We start from the raw sequence: 12,261 nt of genomic DNA, 5'->3' as shown, positions 1-12,261 counted from the left end.
ACCAGCCTACCCCTCCCAGGGAATCTCAGATCAGATACTGGCAGTGAGGTAGTACTAAAGCATTACCAGAAGCTGCTCTTGCTTTCTTATGAAAGAGGATTGATGCTTGATGTCAAGACTAGGATATGCTCACAGAAACCTTGAGGATTGTTTTCTTTTCTATAGGGCCTTGTGAGAGAAAAGGTTCATTCATTGAAAACTGAACTCTTCTGTTCAGCTGAATTTAACACTTCTCCACCTTCATGGTCGCTGTTAGCCAGAGGAGTGTGGTCTCTCTTCTTGCAGCTTCTGTAGATACACAGTGCTTGGGAATTCCTGCTTTTTGCTCTTCTGCAGTTTCCCTTCTCACCTTAGAATCAAGTTGGGAAATACACACTTTGTTCAGGGTTGTTGTTACATTCAATGTGATCTGCAGCTTGCCACCAGTTCGGTTTTGAGTGGAGCTGGTGCTGAGACTTTTGCTGTACAAAGCGCCTTCTAAGCATCAACCTGGGGATTTTGTCTGTTGCTGTTGCCTATTTTAACTCTCTGGTGATGTATACCCAGGGTGATCAGGGAAGAGCAGGTGTTCCAGGAGATATCGGCTTCCAAGGAGACAAGGTATTTGCTTTTCTTTTCTCCATCATTCTTTTCCCCTTACATAGCAGTGGCCACCAGTTTTCTCAGTTCACCCACTAGGAGCTGGAATTAGCTGCATCCTGCTGTCAGGTTCCCCTTCTTGGATAGTTCCCATTTGGGGTATGCTGTGCCTTTTCTAAAGTCCATGTCAGAATATGGGTTTTCTAGTTACTCATAGTAAAAGCAGTTCTGCAGGGGCCTTTCTATAGGGGCTATGTCTTCTAGCAGAGATTGGAAGTGATGGGATTGATGGGGATGCCTTTGAATGTGTGTGGTCCAGCGGCTGCAGACGCAGGAGATTTTGTCTGCTCAGTGCAGCAACTTAAACCCTGACCCAGCGAAGCACTTAACGCTCTGTATAACTTCTGATCAAATGACTTCTCCCCTGTGACTCGATGTGATACTGACTGTGGCTGACAAATGTTGCACATAGCCCTGTGCTGGAGCCTGTGTGGCTCTGAGCCACAGCCAACGGCAGCAGCTCCTGTTCTTTGGGGCTAAATTCAGGGCTGTCTACAGAAACATCTCACTGACATTAGTGCAGCTGTCTCAGCTCTATGCAGGGCTAAGTCTAGCCTTTAGGAGATGCTTCCCATTCTGCAGCAAAGCTGGAGCATGGGGAATTGGTATTTTTTTGATGCCTCATTGTGTTCTGAAAAAATGTGTCTCTCTCAGGGCAGCCAGGGTTTGCCTGGGGTCCCTGGGGCACGAGGGAAAGCAGGCCCCCTGGTAAGTAACCAAGCACCCTCTGCTTCCTAATCTCCCTTTCTAAAGGTTCCTTGCCCAGCTGGAAAGACAGCTTGGCAGGGGTGTGCTGTTCTAAACAGGAAACCCAACAGCCAGAAGCCAGCTCACTTTTCCCCATGTTTTTCTGATTTCTGCAGGGAAAAGTCGGTGACAAAGGACCAGTTGGGTTTCCAGGACCACCTGGCCCTGAGGTATGTCCCACCACCACCTTCTCACATCCTTGCAGCCTAGGGCTTCACTTCTCTGCTGGGATAAAATGGCACATGTGTGGTGATGGGGTAGGAAGGATCAAGATGGGTTCATGACCTATTTTGCATCTCATGGTTTTCTGGTTTTTCCTTCTCCTTTTTTCTCATAGAAAATTTTTTAATTTTTTTCCCCTCAAAATACCATTTAAAGTAGAAAATCCTGTTACTTTCTTTACCAAAAAATAGTCACAGTGATACCTCAAATGCAGGATGAGTTTCCCCCAGCACACCATCATTTTTGTTCTTCCTAAGCAACCAGACAAAATGTGTAAGATGCTAGAAAGCCACTTTCCAGCACAAAGTGATGGTCTGTTTTCCCCTCATCAGCGTTCTGGTATTTCACAGGGTCTGGAAGGGCTCTCAGCTGACTGCTGCTACTTAGCAGTCGTTCCTCTTTGTTGCTATTGGAAATAAGCATGGATTCCTTTGTCCTCGAAGGGTGGGTGGGTGGGAAAGAGCTGCTGCCAGGCTGACAGCAGCTAATGAAGGGTGTCAGCATCTTTCCTAATTCCTCGCCTGCTTCCCTTTGTGAGGAGGCTGCAGCTTCTTTCTCAGAGCACAGAGATTATGCGCTGACTCATAAAGATTAATTAAAACCGAAATTGCCGCTTTTAGCTGTGTGATGACAGGGAGACCCTCGCTGCAATAAATTTTGTAAGAAGATGGACCTAAAGGGAGTTGCTGGGAAAGGCTGCTCTTCCATCAAACTGATGGAAGAGTTTGTGTCCCATTCCCTCCCAAAGCCGCAGAGGCCCACACAAAGGCACTACCAGCATGTAACACATCTTGTCCCTTAGTCATTAACTAAACCTCTCACAGAGGCTGACACTGCCTGCAGAATTCCACTTGTGCACCCTGACTGTTCCTCATTTTCTCCAGGGCTTCCCGGGTGACATTGGCCCACCAGGAGAAAACGGTCCTGAAGGTCTGAAGGTGAGTAGAGCGGAGACTGCAGCTCTGTGTGGGGTTGGAAGCAGCCAGGGGAAACAAAGTAATGGGAAGAGGGGAAGAGAGAAACCTCTGGAGATTCCTAAAGATTGTCCTGGCCAGCATCTCAGCTTGGTGTGTTTGGCTTGAGGTCCCTCCAAGTGCAGCGTTTTCTTTTCTTCAGTTTTTTTTTCTGTTACAGAATTGACATTGGATAATGTCCCATGACTGTGAAAGAGACTTTCTCATTTTAATTGCCCTTCTGGGCTTATGTTTCTATTTTCTGAGTATCTTTTTCTTTGGCTGTTTCTCAGGGAAAGCCAGGAGCACGAGGTTTACCTGGGCCAAGAGGACTGCCTGGACAAGAGGTGAGTGTCCTCAGCTCAGAAGAGGTTTGATTTAAAGAACAACGCCGACTTTTGTAAATTAATGCATGCTGAAATGGTGTCCGTGGTTTAAAATGCTCTGGTCCCTCTGAATCTGGAAGCAGAGGCTTATACTGAGTGATCAGAGACCTGCAGAAGAGGAGCTTCCTCAAAGCTGTGATCTCCAGGTCCTGTGATCTCTGCCTCCAGTCACTGCTGGCATTTGCAGATCCTTAATTCTGCTTTGGCTTTGCTTTTAAAGCTTGTTGGCCCACCCCCAGATGGGTGTTAGAACCCTTTTCCCTTGCACAGACATGGCCTGGCCTGGCTTTGGCTTTCTGCTCCTTTTAAGTGTGTTCTTTTTCAACCATGAGACCTGCAGACTCTGCTCTCTCACATGGATAAACATCCCTCTGTAAAAAGAGAAGGAAACGGGAATTGCTGCTCTGTAGAAATTCATTTGCTCAGCACCCCGGAGCTTGCAGTCACCACTTTCACCTCGGAACTTGAAGCACCATTCCACTTGCAGTCGTTAAGAAGGGAACAATTGTCATTGATTTAATTGTCCTGGAGCTGCAAATGCACTATGGGAGCAGCAGAGAATGTCTGGGTTCCCCGTTTATCCTGCTGTAACTCCAGTGACATCAGTGTAATTTCCTCTCACTCAGGCCAGTGTAAGCTGTTTGTCCAGAGTCACGAGACATTGTGTAAATAACACTGAGCACATGCATGGGCAGGAGCTCGTTTTAATAGCACTAATAATTCTTAACTTTTTCTGGGAACTCTTCTGCTTGTTCTCTAAATGGGATTAATGCAAATTAGCTCATTTATTTGCAGTGAAATAGGAAAAAAAATATTCCAGACAAAATACAAAGGGAATCGAAGCCCTGCATTCCAGGTTCAGGCAGGCATGACCAAGCTGCCTTCAATTTCCTCTAGTTAGTGAGTGTAAAAGTAAGCCCAAAGACATGGACATGGAGTTTGGTGCAAGCTGTGCTGAAGGACTTTGAGTGTGCAGCAGAGCGCAGCACTGTGCCCTTACTACTAAGGTCACCCTGGGCACTGGGTCAGGGCTCTGAATTACATCCCACTGGAAATGTGGAATATTGTGGGTGGCTTGTCTGAGCCCATGGAGCTGGGTTCCTGACCCCCAGTCCCACCCTCAGCCTGTCAGTGCCCCTTCATTACCATGGCTGACCACCGAAATGAGAGCAGCCAGCCTGTGGCTGCCAAGGGCGCTTTTAATTTCTCTCTTGGCAGTTGGTTTTAGACACTTGAGATAATTTTTGTGAAGCTTAATTGAAGGTCTCTTAGAAACTGAGATCTGATCCTATCACATTAGAAATTGGTGTAGAGCCAAGGGAGAGGACCGAGTCCAATTGCTGTGTGAGATTTTGTGATAGCTCCATCCTGCAGCATGTGTAGTCCCAGCTGAAAGCAAAAGGGAAACATTCATACAGTTGCCAAATGGTTCTCTGGGAAATTTTGGAACTTGCTTTTTTGGGGGGAAGGAAGAGGAAAGGGGGTAAGAAAGACAAAGAGTAAAGAGCTCTATAGCATTCACATCCCTGCCAAATCAAATGAAGCAGTTATGGCAACATGTTCAGTGTACCCTACTGGCCAAATCTGGCCCATCATAGACCAAATCAACTGGCATTGCCTTGGTCAATTTTTGGATGGCTTTTACTGGCAGGACTTGACTTGAGATCTTTTTTCCTGAGAAACCTCGGAGCCTGCTTTAAGACAGAAGAGGACTCAGCTGTTAAAATGTGACAGCTGAGCACACAGCCTGTGTTTAACTGCTGCTCATACTGCAGGCACTTCATTCTTGCTGCATGGTGAGTCCAAATTTTGTCACTACTTTGCCTTTTATTTTAATTTCTTTTCTCCTCAGGGAGATGAAGGACCCTTAGGACCACCAGGAGTCCCTGGTCCAGAGGTATGTTTCAGTCATTTATTCACTCAGTTATTACCAGCTCTGATGACCTTGCAATGGAATTGTAGTTAAATTCTCATAAAGCTTCAACCCCTCCTGGTTTGGGAAGTTAATCTGCCCTGCTATGAATTATTGTCTTGTCCAGGACTTGATTGATTGCTTGATCCAGGATGGCTGAAAGTCCAAGAAGTGTCTTGCACAGGGTGTTGAGTTTATGACTTGCCTAAAGTCTCAGACCTTAAAAAACCCTCTAATGTTTAAACAGTTCATCCTCAAGATAAATGACACTGACTGGAAACCATCTCTGTAACCAGCCCTGATGTTTCTTCCTTGATTTATAGTATTTTTCAATGAGTAGAGGAAAAAGAAAGAAAAAAGACTGGACAGTTATAGAGAGTCCTTTTGATGTCTGTGATGTATCACAGAAACACAGTTAGAAGAAGCAAAAAGAATATTGTCATATCCTTGAACTTGCCAGCTCAGGATTTTGTAATGGGTCTGTACATAATTGTCACCTCAGGATAGTAAAATATCCTGAAAATGGGTAATAGGTGGATCAGAAAATGAATGTTTTATCTTTATCTTTTATCGTACAAGCATGTAAGCTGCACCTGTGACCAAAGCAGCTGCAAGCTTTTGATGTTTACGGTTTTTCCATGTATTCCAGGGTCGATCTGGTCGGAAGGGATTTCCGGGAACACCTGGTCCCAGCGGTCCAAAGGTAAGAAAAGAGTTTGTTCCTGATCAGGGAAGCAGTGGGCAGAAGGGAGGAAAGGAAGAGGGAAATGTCTTTTCTCACCTTTACCACTCTCCCAGGTATTCATTCCAGAGAGAACAAGAAAACTGAGGGTTCCTCTTTTTCTCAGGATTTTGGGGTCTCAGCTTCTGCTTCTTTCTTCAAAAAGAATGATGGTGCATTTTTAAGCCATTATAAACAAGTGTGTTCCTCCTTTGATATTAACCAACTCCTCCCTCCATCATCATCTCATTTTCCATTGCTTCTCCATGGTTTTGTTCTAAAACAATGCACATCATTCCTATCTTTGCTGCCTAATTATCAGCAGGAGCCATCCCAGGGCAGTGCTCTCCACAAACCCACACTCGAAAGGAAAGAGAAAAACTAAAAAAAACAACCTCTTCAAACAGTAAATAGCAAAAATGTGGTCTGGCAGCACATCTGGAGTATCTGCCTACTGAGAAAATACAGCTGCTGTCCTGGAGACACTGCTGGTTACTGGAGAGCCTGGCCTCTGGACAGCCCATCCAGGGGCACTCCGATTGCCTCCATGTGCTGCCACAGCTGCCCTTATCCCTGGTGGGTTTGAAATCCTTCTCCTTCTGCTTTCTCCTTCACCCCTCATCATTTTCATGCTCTGAACTCCTTCTTCCTGCACTGGGATTTATCTCACGTAGGTTCTTGCTGTGGTTTTCCTGTGGGTGCTCCATGTGACGGTAACCTGTGCCTGTCTGAGGTTTTATAACAACAGAATCAGGGTGCAGCATTGCCTGGGAGTATTTGAGTTGTTGTTTCTTCTTATGCTTTGTAAAACTTTGGGATAAAGTAAGCAGGACTAGGCCAGGCCTATGCCACAGGGCAGTAGACATCTTATGTTTCAGTGTGGTTCTCTGAAGGTTATTTTTCTACAGCAGGACCAGCTTTAGGAGCATTTTGCTCCAGAACAGCAAGTGTTTGCTCCATGTTTGTGTCAACATTGTTTCTTACTTTGGATTATCTTCCAAGTCACAGTTGGTTTTGTAAAATGTTGTTTCTCACAGATTTTCCCTGATTCACACACAGCAGCCCAAATCATGGGCGTACAAAGAGCCATGTTGTGCCCAGGGTGTGGCTGGCAGCACCAAGTTACCCATGTGCCCTTGTCTCCTTGTCCTGCAGGGTGAGCCAGGAAACCGTGGCCGACCAGGGAAAGTTGGTGAGCAGGTAAATTCCTTATTTTCCTTGTCTCTTTGATGATCTCCTCTGTACAATGTGTCATGGGTGCCCAGAGTGCCTGCAGAGGGCAGTGGCCAGGGACTTCTGGCCAGCTCAAAGCTAGCAACAGCCCTGGTGCTCCAGCTTCCAGGCTTTGCCAATGTAGGTTTTAAGGGTAGGATCCTCTGCTTTGGGTGCTATGTTGCTTTCACTTCCCCTGGATTTTTGGGGACTAGAGGAGATAGCAGCTGAAGGAACCAGACCCTGGGGAAGAGTGACACTGAGCTGCATTTTGTTGTAATTCCACAGAGAAAATTCTGCTGGTATAGCCCAGGACATGCATTATCCCTGTAGGCTTCGGGGGAACCACAGGCATCAAGGAAAGAGCAACAATTGTTCCCATGTCTCTATGATTGAAACCAACAAACTTGTCCACCAACAACCCTGAAATTGAAGCCGCAGAGCCTCCAGCATGTTCTGTGTGTTCCTGCATGACCACACCGAGCTGGCTGTAGCAGCTGGTCCTTGCACTGGGAGTGTTGCTTCTCACCACTGCTGTCTTTCCCAACACTTTCCCTGCTGGATGGTCAGCACACTTGGTTTGGTTTGGTTTAGCTTGTCGGCCTCTCTGGCTCTTCTTTGCTCTGTATGCAACAGCTGGGGGCCACTTCTTCCAAGGGTTTCTGACCAAGCAAGTCTAAAAAAGCCAAGGTGGATCCTTTTCAGTACCAGCAGTCTGATACCAGCCTCAGTATATATCAAAGGTGGTTATTTCTATTTGGAAATTAGAGGCATTTCTGTGTTAGGGTTGTTAATTTGCTCCATGAAGAGCAGCTACTGAAGGAGCAAAGTTGTTCCCCATATCTGAGTCCTAGTTGCAGCTTTATCAGATTCTGCACGATCTCAGGCAACACTTCCCAGTGCTTTGTGCCTCAGTTTCTCCTTCTGTGGAAGCCATGAGACAGCCCTGAGCAGTGCTTAGCCCGCCCAGCGCCTCCTGTTCTGAAGTGGCACCTGTGGATACAGTTAAAAATGAATATTTAGTAGTGCTTTGATATCCTTAACAAGACATTGTCCTTGAAGGGCAAAGCATCATTAGGATTATTATTCTTTAACTTCCCTCAGGACTGACCTTGGATGAGAACTCTAGGCACTGTTCATCGAAAAGAAAACACAGCTGGCCTCTGCTGACACTGAAACCAGTGCAATAGTAGGAAAGCTGCCTGTGTTATTCTTAGTCAATTAGTCTCTGTCTAGAAATATCACCCAGAAAGTTTCCGTTTCCAAACCAGTCAAGTCACTAGAACAAAAATGTCTCACCAGACTAATGAGAAATAATCTCGTCTCCCATCACACCTCCTCTGAACAATGCTGGAGTGTTGGAGTTTCCTTTCCCCCCTCCACTTAAACTTCAGCAGTTGGTGTTGGGGCTGGATTGGTTTTCAGCAGAGCCCTGAGAGGATGGGCCCATCACCTCACCATGTTTTCTCTCGTGGAGACCCTGATGTTTTCTATTCCACAGTAAGGGTGGTCACACTTCTCAATCCTGCTGCTCTGCCTGACGAATGGGTTCTCTCAGAGTAGAAAACCTCAGCATAACAGCACGAGAAGAGATAAGCCATTCATCTCATTGGAGATTTCTTCCCTTTCTTAGGAACATCTGTTTAGGAAAACATGGGAGTTTCTGCAAGGTTTCCAGTGATACTTGAGCTCTCATTGAAAAATGAGGTTTTAAGCCACAGGGCAGTCCCTGATGTGTTGTTTTTCCATTGCAAGGACACAGACTCGGGAAGATCATTCATTAGATGCTTGCTGCCTCCATGTGCTGGAAGGATTCCAGCTGCTGGGCACCCCAGTACCCTGGAAATATGTGGGTTAACCCTTGCTTGCCTGTAGATGATGTCAGAAGGGTATGAAGAGGAATACGGGGCCTCTGGCCAAGGACGCCACCAGCCTTCCTGTCCCAGAGCTGGGAATGCACAGCTGGAGGATGTCACCAAAATGTCCATGTTGAAGGTCAGAGAGACCTGTGGGAAAAGTAACCCCCTGCAGCAGACAGGAAGGTGCTGCCATCCCAGCAACGCCCTGCTTGGCACTAGAAAATCCCAGTGAAGAGTTGTGCTAGCTGAAAGAGACCTTAATTAACTTATGTCCTTAATGGGACTGGGGAGGTCCTGTCATAGCAGGAGCAGCTGTTTGAGTCCTTTCCCCTGTACAAGAAGTGACAGCCCTGCTCACTCACAGGGCTGTGTCAGGGTCAGCCACGCACCCATCGCTCTGTGCTGGGAAGGATGGCCAAGGCTCCTTGGAGGACTCTTGTCCTTTAAGGTCAAAGTATGTTGTCTCAATATCAGTATTCTGGGATAATTTGTTAAAGGACACCAGCACCAGCTCCTTCATGTTTTTCCCCTTCCGAAGGAGGAGGGGGTGTAATGTCAGGTTTGCAGGCGGGGTCTGACATGAGGAGCTCCTGATTGTCTTGGCCAAGGTCAAGAGGGTCACCAAGAACCGAGCAGGGAATTGCATTGGTGTTTCCCACACCTTAGTGCTGCTCCTTTCCCAGCCCATTTACTTTCTCCTCCAGGGCATCTCTGACCTCCAGACATCTCTGTCAGGGATTTTCAGGCACTGTGGTGCTCACAGCCTCTTTGGTGTGACACAGTGTTTCAACAGCACGTCTCCACTCTCCCTTTCCTCACTCCCCAGGGTGGCAAGAGCCCAACGTGGTGCCAGGGCAGGGCTGAGCCTGGTGCACAGGGGGTTAAACCACATGGCTGTTCTTTGCGGGTCAGAGCGTCCTCCCTTAAACTGTGATATTTACTGTTTTACTTTCCCTTTCTTTCATCTGAATGGGAGGATTGTACATTTACTCCCTCCCATCCTTTGTCCCTGGTTTGTTTTGTTTTGAGTTCTAGCGAACCAGTAAAACAGAAAGGCCGTGATCGGTTCCCGCTGGGAGCGACTGGCGGTCCCGTCCCTGGGAGACCCTGCTCACGCTGGGCTCGCCGATCGGTTGTTTCTCTCAAATGGGCTATGATTTATGCAAGGCTTCATTGCTGACTTGCTCTCTGTTGATGGAGCCAAGAGGGGGGGCTTAATTATAACAGGGCTGGACAATAAATGGGGAAAGCGAGACAGGAGTTAGGAATTACAACCCACCAGTCCCCCCTCCTTTCCTTCCCCTTCCGAGCCCCCAGCAACTTTTTAACAATCTCCATCTCTTTTCCACCATGCCCTTGGCTGGGGAATACAGCAGACTGAATCATGAGCGACATGCTGAACTCCCCTCTAATATAAATGTTTTACATTCTTTCCTGTATATTGTGGGCCTTTATCCGGGCAGCCACCGCTGCTGGGACTTCACGTGCATCATTACACACACTGCCTGGAGTCATGTTTGATGCAGGCCCTCTTTTCAACCCTGGGAACCTGAGAAAAATATGTTGCACCACAGCCATTTTAGTGTAATGACCACAGTTCATGTCTGCTTTGATTAAATATTTGCCGTTGGCAGCTCTTCTGGTTCTTAAAACCTAAATCTCCCTGCCTTTAGTGTCTATCCCATTTTGGCCAGTGAAGAGCATCATTACCCAATCTCCCCTGTTTTTCTTATACTCCTGATAATTTACTGAGATTTATTTGGTGTAGACATATCTATCTCAATTTGTGTCTGCTTGCAGACACAGCAATGTTGGTTAATTTAGCCCAGAGCAGACAGTGCTGGCTGCAAACACTGCAGAGCTACTGTGCTGGAAGCAGGGTCCCTGCTCTGCATCTCCTGTTCACACCATGTCTCACACAGGGAGCAGTGGCATCTTCCCCTGAGCAATACCCCAATGCACCAGCGCAGGCAGAATTTTCCCTGGGTTTGGAGTGAAATGTTGGCTGTGCTCCCCTTCCATCCCAACACTGATCTGTGCAGCAGGGCGAGCGTTGGCCATGCCAGCAGGTTTCTGCACAAGCTGCCGTAACAAGCAGCACATCTGTGACAGCCCAGGGAGTCTCAGGAGGGCACTGGGGCTCTTGGTGTACTCAGATCCCTGCAAACCCCTCTGCAAAGCACCAGCAGGCCAGCTTGGGAAGCATCACCAGTACGTATGGCTTCGTGATCCAGATTCCTGAGAGACCTTTTAGGGTGGAAGAAGATGCTGCTATGGACAGTGAGTCTGAAGGTTGGCCTTCAAGCCTGAGCTTGGATATGCAGCACCCCGTGGAAGGGAGTTTGAAACAGTCTTGTTCTGAATGGTACCACCACTTGCTGCAGAGCAGGGATCCTTCTTCTGCAGGGACTGGCCTAAGGAACTAGAAATTTCTTAAAGAGCATATTCCCAGGAGGGAGAGTTCTGTGGTTTTCCAAGAAATTGGAAATGAACAAGAGATGTATTCTTTCTTGCTTTATTGTGTATTTTTGGCTAGCAATGCATTTCCCTGTTGCATCTCATTGCTTTGCCATTCTCTGACATAACATTTCCCTTCTTCATGGCCTTGGGCTATTGGAAAAATTCAGAAATTGGATGCAGTTGTGTACCTGCACTTGTGTCTAATTGAAAGGACAATTGATCCAGCAGCCTTCAGCAATGCCACCCAGTGGCAACCTTGCATAGGCAGATGTTGCAGACTTTTCTGCTCTCCCACTGATTCCTGCACTGGGCAATCTGTGCCGAGTCCAGCTCTGCTCGCACATGTCTGGTCCGTGTAGTCTGGCCACGATGACACTCTTGTGCTCCAGGACTGCCTCAGCTTCAGACTCAAAGGCCATTTCAAAGCAAAGACCATTTCAGAAAAGTTGGTGACACCCCTAAAGGATAGTAGAGCTTTTCTCTTTGTCATCCCATGGCTAACTGGTATTTCCATCATGGCACAGTGGCCTGCCAGTTCCCTGGACATCATCTCTGGATGAATTTCTAACACAAGCGTCTAACTTCAGGCTCTGATATACCCACTGGGCTCTTTGCCTTCTCTCATGAGTGTTTCCAAGTACTTTTTACCTGGATGTTGCTCCCACACCAGAGTGACAAGTGCCACTCACAGCAGAGTTGTGTGGCTGCTCCCTGCAAGAGGCAAAGCCGGCTGAGCCTTCCAGTGAGCGATGCCTTTGTTGAGCCCATCAGCCTGTCTCAGTGAGGAGCTCCTGTCTCCAGAGATCTCAAAGGATGGCATTTAATTAACATGAGGAATATTAAAGCACGGAACCTCTCAGTGTTTGGAGCCAGAAGCTGTTCCCTCTAAAAGTCATTGGAGAGTGACTTAAATTGCGATTTCTGTCTTGGAATGGGTCTGCTGAGTCTCGCTCATGCAGGAATAGGATGAGGCTGATTATTTTGTGTTACATCTCTACATTGTGAGTGTAACTTCATGGAAAGGGAGAGGCTTTTGGTGACAGAGGTTGCACAGCCTGTGAGGATGCTGCTCCAGGCGCTGTGTGTTCCTCTGTACCTGGGCGCAGTGTCACCTCACACTGTCACTGTAGGGGTGTAAACAGACCCTCAG

At 47.2% G+C, this 12,261-nt stretch overlaps 1 protein-coding gene across 7 annotated transcripts in view; it reads left to right on the top strand.

Moving 5' to 3' along the window:
- The window catches only part of LOC104688252 (collagen alpha-1(XXVII) chain B), a 147,099-nt gene that overhangs the window by 75,968 nt on the left and 58,870 nt on the right, over window positions 1-12,261 (top strand). For all 7 annotated transcript variants that reach the window (XM_010397658.4, XM_010397661.4, XM_039561575.1 and 4 more), the window contains 8 exons: window positions 547-600; window positions 1,294-1,347; window positions 1,503-1,556; window positions 2,493-2,546; window positions 2,855-2,908; window positions 4,800-4,844; window positions 5,509-5,562; window positions 6,736-6,780. In XM_010397658.4, the coding sequence (XP_010395960.3) occupies window positions 547-600; window positions 1,294-1,347; window positions 1,503-1,556; window positions 2,493-2,546; window positions 2,855-2,908; window positions 4,800-4,844; window positions 5,509-5,562; window positions 6,736-6,780 (414 nt within the window). The remainder of the gene's footprint in view (window positions 1-546; window positions 601-1,293; window positions 1,348-1,502; window positions 1,557-2,492; window positions 2,547-2,854; window positions 2,909-4,799; window positions 4,845-5,508; window positions 5,563-6,735; window positions 6,781-12,261) is intronic.

Source organism: Corvus cornix, chromosome 17, assembly GCF_000738735.6.
Source record: "Corvus cornix cornix isolate S_Up_H32 chromosome 17, ASM73873v5, whole genome shotgun sequence".
NCBI lineage: Eukaryota > Metazoa > Chordata > Aves > Passeriformes > Corvidae > Corvus > Corvus cornix.
Note: the sequence above shows the minus strand (reverse complement) of the source record. Positions and strands in the feature narration are given on the sequence as shown.